Raw genomic sequence first — 13,321 nt, 5'->3', positions numbered from 1 at the left:
CGGGGACTCGCTGCCGGCGGCCGGGACAGCGCAGCGGCGGCCGCGTGATGAGGGAGCGGAGCGGCACCTCCGGCGGAGCTGGCGGCGGCTCGGGCGGCCCCGCCATGGACAGGCGGCCGCAGCGCCAACCCGAATACATGTCCGTGTGCCTCTTCGCAGAGGAGCCCTACCAGAAGCTGGCCATGGAGACGCTGGAGGAGCTCGACTGGTGCCTGGATCAGCTGGAGACCATCCAGACCTACCGCTCCGTCAGCGAGATGGCATCCAACAAGGTGAGCCCATATGCGGGACGGGGATGCGCAGTGGGCATGCAGGACAGGGATGCGGTGCGGTGCGGGGCACGGCAGCCCGATGCCCAACCAGTCTGTGTGTCTGTCCAGGACGGGAACTCCAAGTTAGTGCCGGGAAGGGGGGTGCGAGGAGGCACAGCCAGGAAAAAATTGCAGCGGATGGTGTGGAGAGAGCGATCCGGGATGGTGAGGGGAGAGCGATCCGGGGTGGCATGGGGAGGGCAGTACGGGGTGGCGTGGAGAGAGTAGAGTGATCGCTGCCGCAGGCTTATTTCTGAGAATTAAAGAGGTTTGAGTTATCTCTGGTCCCTTAGAGCCGACATGACCAGGAACACTGTGCAAACGCATTTACCAGCTTACCACTCCAAAAGTCAATTAACTTCATTGTTGTCTGTCCGTAATAACGGCGAACTGTCAACACTGTGGTCCGGGATTTTATGGCTGTTTTGGCTTTCAGTAGCGTTTTAATTTGGTTTTTAATGCGCTGGGCTGGCTCGGCATCACTTGGCAGCACATGTTGAGGGTGTGAAGGGAAGGATGGTGCACAGGGAATGATCTCTGAGGGCAGCAGCTCTTTCGGGGTTTCTAATGTGAGCGAAAGGGGAGTTGTGAGTTTTTTTGCGAGGAGTAAAGTGCTGAAGTGTGTTTAAAGTCAGGAGGAGAGCAGACTCCCAGGAGTATCCTGAGAAGCAGCAGAGAGGGAGGAAAGCGAAACGCAAGGTCTGAGCGCCTGTGTGCAACTTCTGGGACCTGGTGTTCCAACCCCGCTCCCCGCTGGATCCGGGCTCCCCCGCATCAGCCCAGCTTCACTCCCGCATCTCCCCGAGCCCGCCCGTCCCTCGTGGGGCAGCCGCTGCGGGCAGACTGCTCTCCCTGCCCCGGGGCCCGTCTGCCTCCCCACCGCTGCCCGGGGCTGCCAGCAGAGCTGGCACACCCGCGGGACGGGCTGGCAGCTCCCAGCCCTTTGCCTGCCTCTTCCAAGGATCTAAGACAGCGGTTCAAGCCCCGCGTTATCCGCTGAAGCGGTCACGGTCCCACGTTCCCAACCCGATCCTGCTCTGGCTGCAGGATTCAGGATGCGGTTTATGCCAGCCACCTCCACGTCTTTGCCCAACTGCCGTGGTTTTAAACCCAGTTCTGCACGAACTCCATGTTATTATTATTTTTTTTCTTAATTGGAAATTACTGAAATCAGAAATGCTGAATCATAAACTGAGTTTTTGGAAAATAGTTAAGCAAATAAATCCCATGTTGTTTCAGCTTCCTCCTCTGGTAGTGATTACCACGATGTGCAGGGTCAAAGGAAGCAGTAAAGTTTTATAGGTCGAGCTTTCAAGAAAGGAATATTATTTTTTTGTTTGAGTTTGTGTTGAAGGAAGGCTGGATGAAAGTTGAGAAGGGTTTAGGCTGCACCTCCAGTATGGACACTGATGCCCTTCGGTTTGAGGTTACTTATTTTTGCTGAGTGACAAATCTGGAGTTGTGAAGGTGAAAGATTTAACTAAATTGCTTATGTAGCAATTAAAAGTTGTGGTTTCTCTGTGTGCAGATGACTTACAGCTAGGTCAAGCTAAAGGTTCCTGAAACTTCGTTCTTTCGTAACCCATTTCTGAAATGTTTGTGCTTTTTGGTCAACTTCCAGTTTCACAGTTTTCATCTGTGAAAGAGAATCATAAAATGGCCTCACACCTTGCTTCCCTTTCCTCAGCAGCAGTAAATATTGACACAATTCATAGTATGGTTTGTGTTGGAAGGGACCGTAAAGATCATCTCGTTTCAACCTCCCATAATTTGGGGGGTTTGTGGTTTTTGGGGTTTGGTGGCAGACTCTGCAGTCTGACAGTCTGACAGTGTGAGGTTGGAAACCTGCATCTTCATGAGAAGGCTGCAACTGTCCTCCATCAGGCAGGTCTTTCCCTATGCCAAGTATCCCACTGCCAGCTTCACTCAAAGGCATTTCAATTTGTCACCGGTAAATAGCAAAACAGTCAGATGTTTTGAAAACAGGATGCTTGGGCTCCACATTATTAAAGAAAAACGGAAGGAGAAACAGTATAGATAGGAAGAAAGCAAATAGCCTCGGCATGCTCCCAAGTGCAGGAGCAGTATAAACAGTGACCTATCTTCCTGACCTCCGCTCTCGCCAGTTCCTGGCCCTGCGCCACCCAAGCCAAACTACGTCATTTGAGACTGATAGTAGGCATGGCACAGCTGTTGCAAGTGTGACTCGAATTTCCTGTCTCCTTCCTGACAGACGTAGTTTAGAAAATCCAGAGTTGCAACAACAGCAGAGAGAGAGGGAGGATCTCAGCATACGTGTGCGCAGGGTGATTCTCAGAAGCCCTGCACAAGAAAGGAATCGGTGGCTGGGGGGAAGCGCCATGCAGGACGGCATCCTGGCTTTGAGCTGATGGGTTTCGGAAAGCAGCGGTTAAAACATGTGCGTATACTTTTTTAAGCTGTGAGTTAATGACAGGAGGAGTGAGGATATGAGCAGCCAATCTTCCAGTGAGCCGATTGCACTGACATCAGTGCGAGCAGAGGGAGCACTGCCGCTTGCACAGCGGGACCTGCAGTCCCATGAGCTGGGATCCGACAGAAAACTGGCAAAGAGGGAACTCTGTGCCCTGGAGTGCTGTCAGTGTTCCTGAGTCCTGACGCATTATCCGAGCAGTGCTTGATCTGCAAACCAGCCCAAGCCCTCGCGGCTCCAGCTGCAGGACTGACTGTGCACAGTGCCCTTACCTTTCTAAAGTAGAGAAAAAAAATTACCTGCAAAATTACCTGATTGCAACTGACATGAAGGGAATTTATTTTCCTAATGCTATACTGATCTTTTGCTGTGAGCTGATGTGGCCCTGCAGCTTTGCAATGAAACAAAATTACCTATAAGAAGCTCTGCAGGCACTCAGTGCTGCCTGAGGAAGCAGACCACACTTATTTACGCTATTGTAACATATATATTCTTTTATTCCTGCATTTATCACCCTCTCCAGCTCCCAGCTGAAGCAACTGCTATTTCTCAGAAGGGTTTGTGACTCAAGATCCTGATGATGAGGAAGGGGGTATTTTCTCACTTGGTGGCCAACCTGTAACGTTGTGTTTGGCATTGGGCAGCTGTCCCCAGCCTCACTTGTCCTGCAGACAGAAATGCAGGACCTGCTCAGCTCTGTTCCCTAATATAGCATTTGGGATCTGAGGGAGGATGTGCTCAGTGCATCCCCTGATTCATAAGAAGGAACAAGTATCTTTCCCAGATGAAGTGCTGGTCTTGCCAGCTCCAAGTTTTTATGGAGCCATAATGTGATAAAATTGAGGGATGAAGTAAATATATTGATTCTCAGGAGCTACCTCCCTATCTGTGCAGGATACATCCAAAAGGTGCTAAGCAGCACCTTTCCATCTCCTTAAATTAGATCAGTCTCATTTAGAGCTTTTTGCAGTCCATCAAGTCCAGATAATGTCATTTGTGGTCTGTGGGAATATTCAAAGTTTAGGTGGACAGAGATGGTGTAATGAGAGTCCTGCTGTGTGCTCTCCGACTTTGAAAACCCACTTCTCTTCCCAGGCTGTTCGTGCAGCTACACCCACTGCAGAGTAAATCCTTAAATTATCTTATTTCGTCTTTAAAGACATCTCTGTTACTCCCAAGTGCTGGATAGCACAACTCAAATCTTGCCACCGAGGGCCGTGTCCAGACAGCAGCTCAGAGCAGCATCACAACGGGGCTCCGTGCTTGTGTCTTGGTAGCCTGTGAGCCAGAAGCCACTAAGATAAACAGAACTGATTTCGTTTTGCTTGTGTTTCAAAGGGCATTTCGGTCAGAAAAGAGGAGCAAGGCCGCACCTCGCTTTCAGGAGAGAGTGGCTAAATAAACATCTGGACACTAATGTAAACTGCTGAGGTCCGCGGTGGAGGTCGAGGGCGGCGCGGGGCCAAGTGCCAGCGGTGTATGTGCCGGGCTGCACAACGTCCCCGCTCGTCCTCCTCCCTCCTGCCAGTCTGTCAGCCCCCAATATCGTCCCCTTCCTACGTGATGTTTCCCTTAAGTGGTGCCGAGCTGTTTAGTCTTTCCCTTGCTTTTCGCTGTAACTTCCTTTGTTTAATAAGCTTTAAAATAGCCGAGCGCCGCACAAAGAGAGGTCTGTTCACTGGTGCAGCAGCCGGAGAAACAAAGAGACTTCCACGTCTCCTGTTTTCACAAGCCGGGATGAATCACTGAGCTCCGCGCGCGGTTCCCCGGCCGCACGCCGGTATTCCCCTCGCCCGGGGACACTGGCGGTACGGAAGCGGGGGCTGGAAAGCTTGGGAGAGTTGTGCTCCCGGAGCAGCCCCTGGCACTGCTCCCCGCGGTCCCGCAGAGCCGGGTCCCCGCAGAGCCCCGCGCACGTCGTGCCGCTTTGACGTCGGCGCTCCGTTAACTGTTTCGTTCACGTCCAGCTGCGGGCGGCGGAGCGGGACACCACACCGGCAGGATGCTCCAGGAGGTAGGAGATCTTTAGGGCTGAGGATGGGAACGTTATCTCCATCTTTGTGCTGTTTGATGGGGTTTCATTCGTGGTGAGGTTGTCCTTGTCCTAGAGGACAGGGGACTGCGTTTCTACAGTGATGCGGAAGCCAGGGTTTGTCACTGAGACACTCAGGAGTGATGAACAAGAGGTTCCAGAGAAGGCTGCTGGGTGAGGAGGGAACTGGCTCTGACCCAGACTGTGAAACCCCTCAAAGCTTCTCATGGATGTTCAGGATTTGGAAAGCTTGGTCTGAGTCAGCTCCTCTGTATCAGTTCTCATCATCATGATATATGGACTTCTAGAGTAGCCGTCTCTGTATCCATCATATTCTTCCTCCTTTGCTCTTTGGCCTCTAAAATATATACCATTCTGGTTGTATCAGTTAGCTTATAGGTGCATAAAAATCAGGAGTTGGACTCGATGATCCTGATGGGTCCCTTCCAACTCAGCATATTCTATGATTCTATGAAATACACCATAAAAGTGGAGTGCGGATAGTTGGGGCCATATGCATTTAACAATCTAATATTTTGCTCTTGCCAGCCCTCTGAGCTGTCAGGTATCCTAGTTAAACCGATTCAAATATTTAAAAAATGAAATATTGGAAATCTGCAGCGTTGGCTGTGGGAAGTGTGGGTGCAGGATTAGGAGTCAGTGCCACTGTTTCAGATATCCTCCTAGAGCAAAGGGACTCTGAGTGGTGGATGCTTTCTCATCTTCTGGGATTGATGTGGTAAATGTGTGGGAAAAGCCCATCTGAGGGAGATCCCACAGCCACGCACAGCATATGTGCTGCTGATGCAGAGATGAAGACTTTGGGGGTAGAAATTTGGTTCAAAATCTCTCTTCCCAGGAGCCTTTGTGGGGACCTGTCATCCCTTCTCCCGGACACAACGGTGCCCAGGACCTTCTGGCATGTCCTTTAAACAATCCTGCTTTTACTAGGACATGATGGGTTTTAAGAGTTCTGCATTCTCAGACTTCTACGTTATAACATATTAGGGTGGGGCTTAAATAAATAATAGCTCAAAGGCAGGTTCTAAATGAATCATGATCTGAGGGCAGGACTAGAGAGTGACTAACTGTTCAGAGCAGGGACCTCTCTGGAGTGAAGCAAGGATATTGGAGACATGTGACATCCCAGAAGAGAAGCATCACTTAAAATGAAGGTGAGCTATGCAGGGTTTCAAAGCAGGGCTTATTACTTGGAGCAGTCCTACTTTTGATCCTGATTTTGTGGACCAGGCCAGTTTCCATAATCTGACTCCAAGTCCTAATTTTTCACCCAGTTGCAGAGCAACTGCATTCACTGGGGCACTTGCTGATCCAAATATTTGCACTAAGTGAAACCTAATTGAAAGATGGTGTGTTATCAAAGGCAGGACATGTTGTGGAGATTTAGCGCGTTGAAGACTCATCATCAGAGCTCTTTAGAGGGAGAGATTCCTCCGATTAAAGCCTTTGCTCAGTGTTTAAAGCCAACAAACCAGAAGTGCCTCACCTTGCTGCTGGTTTAGCATAGCTAAATGATGTGCTGGTTTAGCACAGAAAAATGATTCTGCAGTGCATTTGCCTATCTCTATGTGAGAAGGATTTTTCATTTAAATGTATTTACATTAATTAGTGCCTTCTGTATGGTTTTGATGCTTGGATTAGGCTCATTTTCATTTTGGCAGGACCAACTACCACATTTGGGGGGGGATACTGTATTGTAGAGCTATCCTGACTTCTTGCCAGGACTTAAACTGACTTCTTCCCAGGACTCACTCTTTTGTCCCGTGTTTTCTGAAGCAAACAGACTTCTGTCAATTAAAAATTGCCAAAGTTTTTTTCATCGTGGGCATCTTTGAAAAGTCATCTCAGGGCACAAAGTTATTTGAATTTTCCAGAGCCTGTTCTCCTACTCAGGTAAAACCCCAGCTGAATTTGCCTAAATGATGACTGCAGAGCTTGATTCAAATTTAAATTAAATTTAAATTGCTACTTCATACGATTAACAAAATCCTGTGTTTAATTGCATTGCTCTCTTGTTAAATGACAAATGCTCTTCCCTCTCAGTTGTTTGTTGTTTGTTTGATTTGGTTTGGGTTTTTTTTTCTGAAGATTGAGTCTCTAATCCAGGTTATTTAATCCAAATGTCCGGCATCTCCCAATTCCACGGAGGAGTAGGGATGGCTCTGCCTGCTCCCTGCAAGTGTCTGGGTGGTTTGTGGGCTCTCCTTACGTAGTTGTTTGGCTTCCTCTGGCACTGAAGGCCTCAGCAGTGTGGTTTGCATGGGTGTGACTGACACAAGATTTTGGTCTGAGATCTGCAGCCTCCTGCAGCACTATCTGCTCTCCAGGCCACAGATGTTGTCAGCTGCATCAGGTCTTTCTTTAATCAACTTTGTGTCAACAAACAAGCTGCTGTAAGTTTTAATTTTGCTGGTGCTTCCTTGCCTTCAGCATGGGCTGGTTCTCATCACCTCTCCTTCCCGATTCTCCTTTTGCAGTTAACACAACAAACATTTTTCCACCTGGTAAAACTCTAAAAACGATTTTGCAGAATGAGTGTTTTTGCTTGTTTCTGCTTTTATTTTCTCACCTCTTATTTGAGTAAAGAATAAAGGCAGTGCTAGGATGAGAAACTGGTATGAACACTCACCCCACTGCATTCAGCTGGTGATGGGTACCACCTTTCTCAGGAAAGGTGATACTGCTCTCAGCAGTTACCCCTTGGCTGTGATGTGCCACTTGTGTGGTTCTTCCTCCCAACAGCGCAATTTATTTTATAAAATGAGCCTTTCAATGATGGACAGAGAGTGCCATTCCGTGGAGATCATTGCTGAGCTTCTGGGTGGTTCTTGCCCTGTGTAGTTTGGTATTAATGGGGAGGAAATCCACAGAAAATCCAGTAAGATGAGATGTAGACTCCAGATATTAATTAAGTCTGTATTAATTGGCTAGAAGAGGCCTAGTCTTCATGTAGGAAGAATATTTTGGATGACACAGAAATCAACCCAAGCTTCTTCCAAAGAAACCCAAAGCTTCAGTTTAAGCTTCAGGCTGGACCAAACCCCACTGACTGGTGGTTTTTCCACCCAAGGAGACGCACAGTGTGTGCTTTGTCACATCACACGGGGAGAAATAAGTGTTGGATGGGGCTCAGAGCAAGCTGATCTAGTGGAAGGTGTCCCTAGCCATGGCAGGGGGCTGGAATGAGATGTTCTTCGAGGTCCCCTGCCAATCCAAACCATTCTAGGATTCTGTGAAATCTTAAACTCTCCCAGTCCTAGTATTTCATATCAATCCAAATGTAAATCTAACCCAGGGTCTGTTGGATCCCAAATGTAAACCTAAGCCAAGGTCTGTTGGATCCCAGGTGCATCCATGGTGTTGGATACACCGAGGCTGGCATTCCTGGGCCGAAGCTGCTGCGGGACTGCCCGCCGGAGGAGGCGGCAAGCAGATTTGGCCCTGCAGGCATTTCTCTGTGTGCCAACACAAACCCAGGCAGGCACACCTTATAAACACATGACACATTCATTTTCAGGAAAGCAAAGGGGGTGGTTTCTCCATGACCTTACCCATTCCCCCGCAGCGGGTGGAGGGGTTTTTCCTCTGCCTTACCCGTTCCCAGCAAGTGAGTAACATGCCCCGAGCCTGCTTTGAAATGAAGAAATTCAGTATGGTTTCGAAGCAGCGCTAATCCACAGTGCTTTCCTTGGGCAGGATCCTATAGGGAGTTTTTTCTTTCCGGCATTCGAATGCAATTTGCATATTTCAAGTCTCATTTGGCTGGAAATGAGCTGGAAAGGCACACTCCGCTTCAGGTTCCAATTCATCACTTTTTTAAGCCCCGTGTTGCGTAAATCCGTCCCACCCAAGGGAGGTTCTGCTGCTCTCAGAAATGCTAAACTTCACGGGTAAAATCTGAATATTGTTCTGTCTACATCAGATATATGTTATTGCTTTCATGAGCAGCCACATGTTGATTTATGGCAACATGCTATTTATTTATCAACATTTACATTGTGGATTTTTAAATTATTCTAATAACATCAGGCCAACAAGTTGGTCATGATGTTGCTCCTTTAAAGTCTTCCTTTGAACATATATATAAATCAACTCTGCTTTGATGTGAAATTGGAGATTTCATAACTGTGTGTTTACTTTTTGGTTTAAAAAATAAGCTGAAGGGAAAACAAAAAAACCCAAAAAAACAAATAGTACTTTGTATCTCATTAAAAATAGTTTCTAGCACATTAAACATGATATTGTTTTAGGAAACAAGAACTAGAGAGAGTTGCAAAAACATTTGATTTTTTTAATGACTGATAGTTGACTGCAACCATTCTACTTTTCTTCAGGCACTGAAATACAGCTGAAAACTTTTTTCTTTAGTGCTGATTAGGGTGAAACAGGCTTGTTTTTTTATTTAAGCATTTAAATGCACCTTCCCATCACCCTCCACGTGAGTGCCTAGAAAGGAAAATCAGTAGGAATTATGAAGTAACAAGGACTGCTGCAAATTCGTTTGACACAGTCCTTTCTGTAAGTGATGTAAGAGCAAGAAAACACAGATAAGCAGGGTTACTGCTCCTACAAATTAAAGAATTTTAACTCTTGACTTGCAAACTTGCCAAGAAACAGCAAAAGAAGTGGTCCATACTTCAAAAATCCAGGAGTTTGGTCTGCTTAAGGATTCGGTCTCTGTGCAATACAGGAATGAGGTCTGTCAGGATGAGAGGGCTGGGTATAACAAGCTTCAAGCTTCTCAAGCACGGGGATAATATTAATCCCGTATTTTTTAAAATCTGCAGTAGACTGTCCCATGCATCCCTTCTGAGCACCCAGAGGTCCAGACAGAAGCATTACACACTGGCTGTCTGACCCGGTTGCCGTACACACGAATGAGTAATTTCCCTCCTGTGTGTAAATAATTTCCGATGGGACTATCGTTCCCGCTCCGTCACACGGGCAGGTGAGCGTCAGCTCCTCCCAGCTCCCAGAACTGGGCATCCAACTATTCCCAGGAGTAGAGCTGTTAAATGGAGTTGCACCAAAGTTTAATTGCGCCTCTGGACCTGCAGTAATTTACCTGAGTAATTAAGTGAGGAGGATTCAGCCCAGCTGCTTCTGTGCAGAATCAAAGGCGAAAGTAACCCTTGTACCACAAATCCTTTTGTTCTGGGGATTTCTAGGAGCGGTGGAGGAGCGAGGGATGTAACGTTTGCGTCAGAAGGGTGGGTCACCGGGAAGGGAGTTTATAAACACTTTAACACACTGGAGATCTGCACCGAGATTCCTCCATCAAAGTATGGGGTGGGACCCCTCTCTCCATAGGTACTCCAGGACGGAGCCCCACAGCATCTGAGCAGCTCTTTTATCTTGGAATTGCCCTCAGCTCCTGCAAATGACTAAAACTTTTTTAAGCAGCCTCTTTGCATAAGGACTCTTGGCCTCAGGGAACCCCAGCTGGTATAAATTGACTTCAAAGGATTTACATCAGCAGCAGATACATCCTCCTGTCTTTATTCTGCCTGTGATGCACCAGGAACACCTCTGTTGCTGTACTCCAAAGGGGAATAGGAACAGGAATAACAGCACGATTTATCACTGGAGCCAGTGCAGGACTGAAAAGGCCAAGAACTGTCTGTCCTTCTTCATGGCTTTCCCTAAGAGAGAAATAGAGTTGCTCCTTCCATAAAGAGCCAGAAGAGTGGGAATTTCCATACTGAAGCACCGGGGACGTTTCCCGTTCCCATCTGAGTCATGCCATAGAATCATGGAATAGTTTGGGTTGGAAGGCACCTTAAAGCCCATCCTGTTCCACCCCTTGCCACGGCCAGGGACATCATCCACTATCCCAGGTTGCTCCAAGCCCTGTCCAACCTGGCCGTGGACACTTCCAGGGATGGGGTAGCCACAGCTTCTCTGGGCAACCTGTGCCAGGGCCTCCCCACCCTCACAGTCAACAATTCCTTCCCAATATCCCATCTAACCCTGCCCTCTGGCAGTGGGAAGCCATTCTTCCTTGTCCTGTCTCTCCAGGCCCTTGTCCAGAGTCCCTCTCCATCTCTCTTTGGAGCCCCTTTAGGCACTGGAAGGCCACAGTAAGGTCACCCTGTATCACACACAGTGAGCCCAGAGCCAGAGCCCTCCCAGTGCAGTTGGGCTCCTACATCTGGCAAATTCTATCTTAAATTAGACCAAAGTTTCTTCTTCTGCCCCTCACTCCAGTGAAGGAGTAAATACAAATATTGCAACTTCTGGTGGAGAAAAATCCTAAGCAGTGAGGGTTTGGTGTGGGCAGGCAAGAGGGGAACTGTGAGTGAACTTTCCCGATGGTAATCAAGGAAATTACCGCCCGCACGCATGACTAGAAAGCTGGAAAGAAACTGCGGATTCCCTCAACCAGAGGATGCCTGGGATAGGGTCACTGCTGGTAATCAAAGAATGATTCAATTCTTGTAGACTTAATTTGGTGCAGATGACTTCTGCAGTTACTTCAGAGCATGCAAAACAGGAAAGCTCCATGCAATGCTGTGGCTGTTTCTCACACAACCCTCCAGATGGTTCCAGAGTGTGGTGACTCGCTGGGAAGGTCGGCTGTACCACCATGTGTCTTTGGATATGGAAAATTGCAGTTGGGCTTCATCTTATTTCCATTATCTGCACTCTTCTCACCAGCTGATTGTGTTACTTGCATGGTCCTGTGGTTGGAGTTTCGGATAGAGGGAAGGGAGCACTGAGCCCTTTTCCTGATTTTAATTCTTTTTAAGGGAAGCACCCTTAAAAGTCATTCCCTCCTGTGTCCACCCTTGTGTATGCACGTGCCTCAGTTCCCATCTGTGCAGCAAGGCTATCAGTGCTAAATTCCTTTGGAAAAGGCACTGAGATGATTATTAATAATGAAAATTGCAGCACAGGTCCACATGCTCCTGATGGGCATTACCGTAATTGCCCATATTGCTGATGGACATTACCATAATTACGAGGGGAGAGCACGAGCTCTCTGAAGCCCCGTCCTTGTGTTTGCTTGGCATGGAGCAGTTGGCATTTTCTCATCACTACCCACAATCTGTTTGTTTTACCCTTTACTGTCGCATCGATTTAAGGACCTGATCATTACAGAGGTTTGCTCGTGACATCAGCCATTGATCCCTGCAGAGGCATTAAACTGCTTGCTCCCTGCAGGCAAGTGGCAGAGCACTTACCAGGGCATCCTGACATCAAGGGTAGCTCAGGAAAAATCCCAAATATACCCCATGAGCAGTGAAGACAGCCAGCATGCCTTGGTCCATGCTGGACCGTATGTTTTTGAAAGGGCATCACGTTATTAAGTAAATCTTGCTTAGGTGCCAGCATCGTTCAGATGGCAAATCATAATAAACTTTGCAAATCCTGTGAGAATTCCCACAGCTCCGTGGGTGTCTCAGCTGGGTTTGGCCCTGATAGTTCTTCTAGCAGTGCTTTGATTCTGCTGCTTGTGTTTATAAAAGGTTGCTGATTAAAAGTCTGGAAAAGTGAAGGAGATTAAGGCTGTTGGAGGAGCTGTGGGGGACAGATTTCCTGTTACAGATCGGATATGGGGATCCTGAGGTCGTTTATCTGTCCTCATCTCTGCTGCAGATGGCTTGGGTGACCTTGTGCAGACCATTTAATTGCTCTGTGCTGCTGTGAAAAGGGAGCAGCTGCCCTTTGTGCTTTATGGAGCCAGTTGTGAGGTAAAGGCATTTTTATCAGATGTTTGTCCATCACTTGGGATCATTTAACTGAAAGGGGTGATTGTATAGAAAACCCAACTGATTCAGCGGTGCTTAAAAGTCATTTGTGTGATCATCTGATGATGGTGTTTTCCTTGTAAAGATAAAGGCCTCGATCCAGAGAGTGTTTCAGCACGTGCTTGGCTGTCAGGCTGTGGGAGTGCTCACGTGTCACTGGCTGGTGCTTGTGACCAGTGAAAATACGTCACTGTGAGGAGTGATGGGGTCAGAGCCCTCCTCCCCTCCCACGGCCTTTCTCTGCCTTGGTTTTCATCCTTGCTGCCACTCATCCTCCAGCACTAAGGCTCCTCTTGGGAGTTTCAAAAACGCTTTTGTCCCTCTTGGTTGGCATGGAGTGTAGAGGAGACCCTGTGAGCAAAAGCCCATGGCCCAGTGCTCTGGAATGTCCTCCTGAGCAGCCAGCATCCTTCACATCCTCCTCCTGCCCATATCCCATGAGATATCCACCTTGACATCCTTTTCCTTCTTGTATCACAAGACAATATTTAAGCAGTTTGAGTAACCTGGAAAGTGAGGCCTCACTGTGTGACATTGAGAGTAGGTTTGGATTAGAGATTGGGAGGGAATTCTGGGCTGTGAGGGTGGGGAGGCCCTGGCACAGGTTACCCAGAGAAGCTGTGGCTACCCCTTCCCTGGGAGAGTTCAAGGACAGGTTGGATAGGGCATGGAGCAACTTGGTGTAGTGGAAGATGTCCCTGTCCATGGCAGGGGGTGGAATGAGATGAGCTTTAAGATCCTTCCCAATCCAAAT

At 48.0% G+C, this 13,321-nt stretch overlaps 1 protein-coding gene and 1 long non-coding RNA gene across 6 annotated transcripts in view; both read left to right on the top strand.

Annotated features, from left to right (window-relative positions):
- Positions 1 to 13,321, top strand: part of PDE4B (phosphodiesterase 4B) — a 156,942-nt gene that overhangs the window by 127,726 nt on the left and 15,895 nt on the right. For 2 of the 5 annotated variants that reach the window (XM_027651401.1, XM_027651402.1), the window contains exon 6: positions 160 to 272. In XM_027651401.1, the coding sequence (XP_027507202.1) occupies positions 160 to 272 (113 nt within the window). Of the gene's footprint in view, positions 1 to 112; positions 273 to 2,539; positions 2,731 to 4,750; positions 4,778 to 13,321 lie in introns of those variants that run through there. The other 3 variants (XM_027651407.1, XM_027651405.1, XM_027651406.1) reach the window with 3 other exon arrangements.
- LOC113950966 lies at positions 5,777 to 11,791 on the top strand. The gene is made up of 3 exons (XR_003528952.1): positions 5,777 to 5,788; positions 7,602 to 9,740; positions 11,782 to 11,791. It is a non-coding gene; the product is annotated as an uncharacterized LOC113950966 (long non-coding RNA).

This window comes from Corapipo altera, unplaced genomic scaffold, assembly GCF_003945725.1.
Source record: "Corapipo altera isolate COAL_440 unplaced genomic scaffold, ASM394572v1 57, whole genome shotgun sequence".
Lineage (NCBI taxonomy): Eukaryota > Metazoa > Chordata > Aves > Passeriformes > Pipridae > Corapipo > Corapipo altera.
The sequence above is the reverse complement of the archived record's forward strand: the minus strand, read 5'-3'. Positions and strand labels throughout refer to the sequence as shown.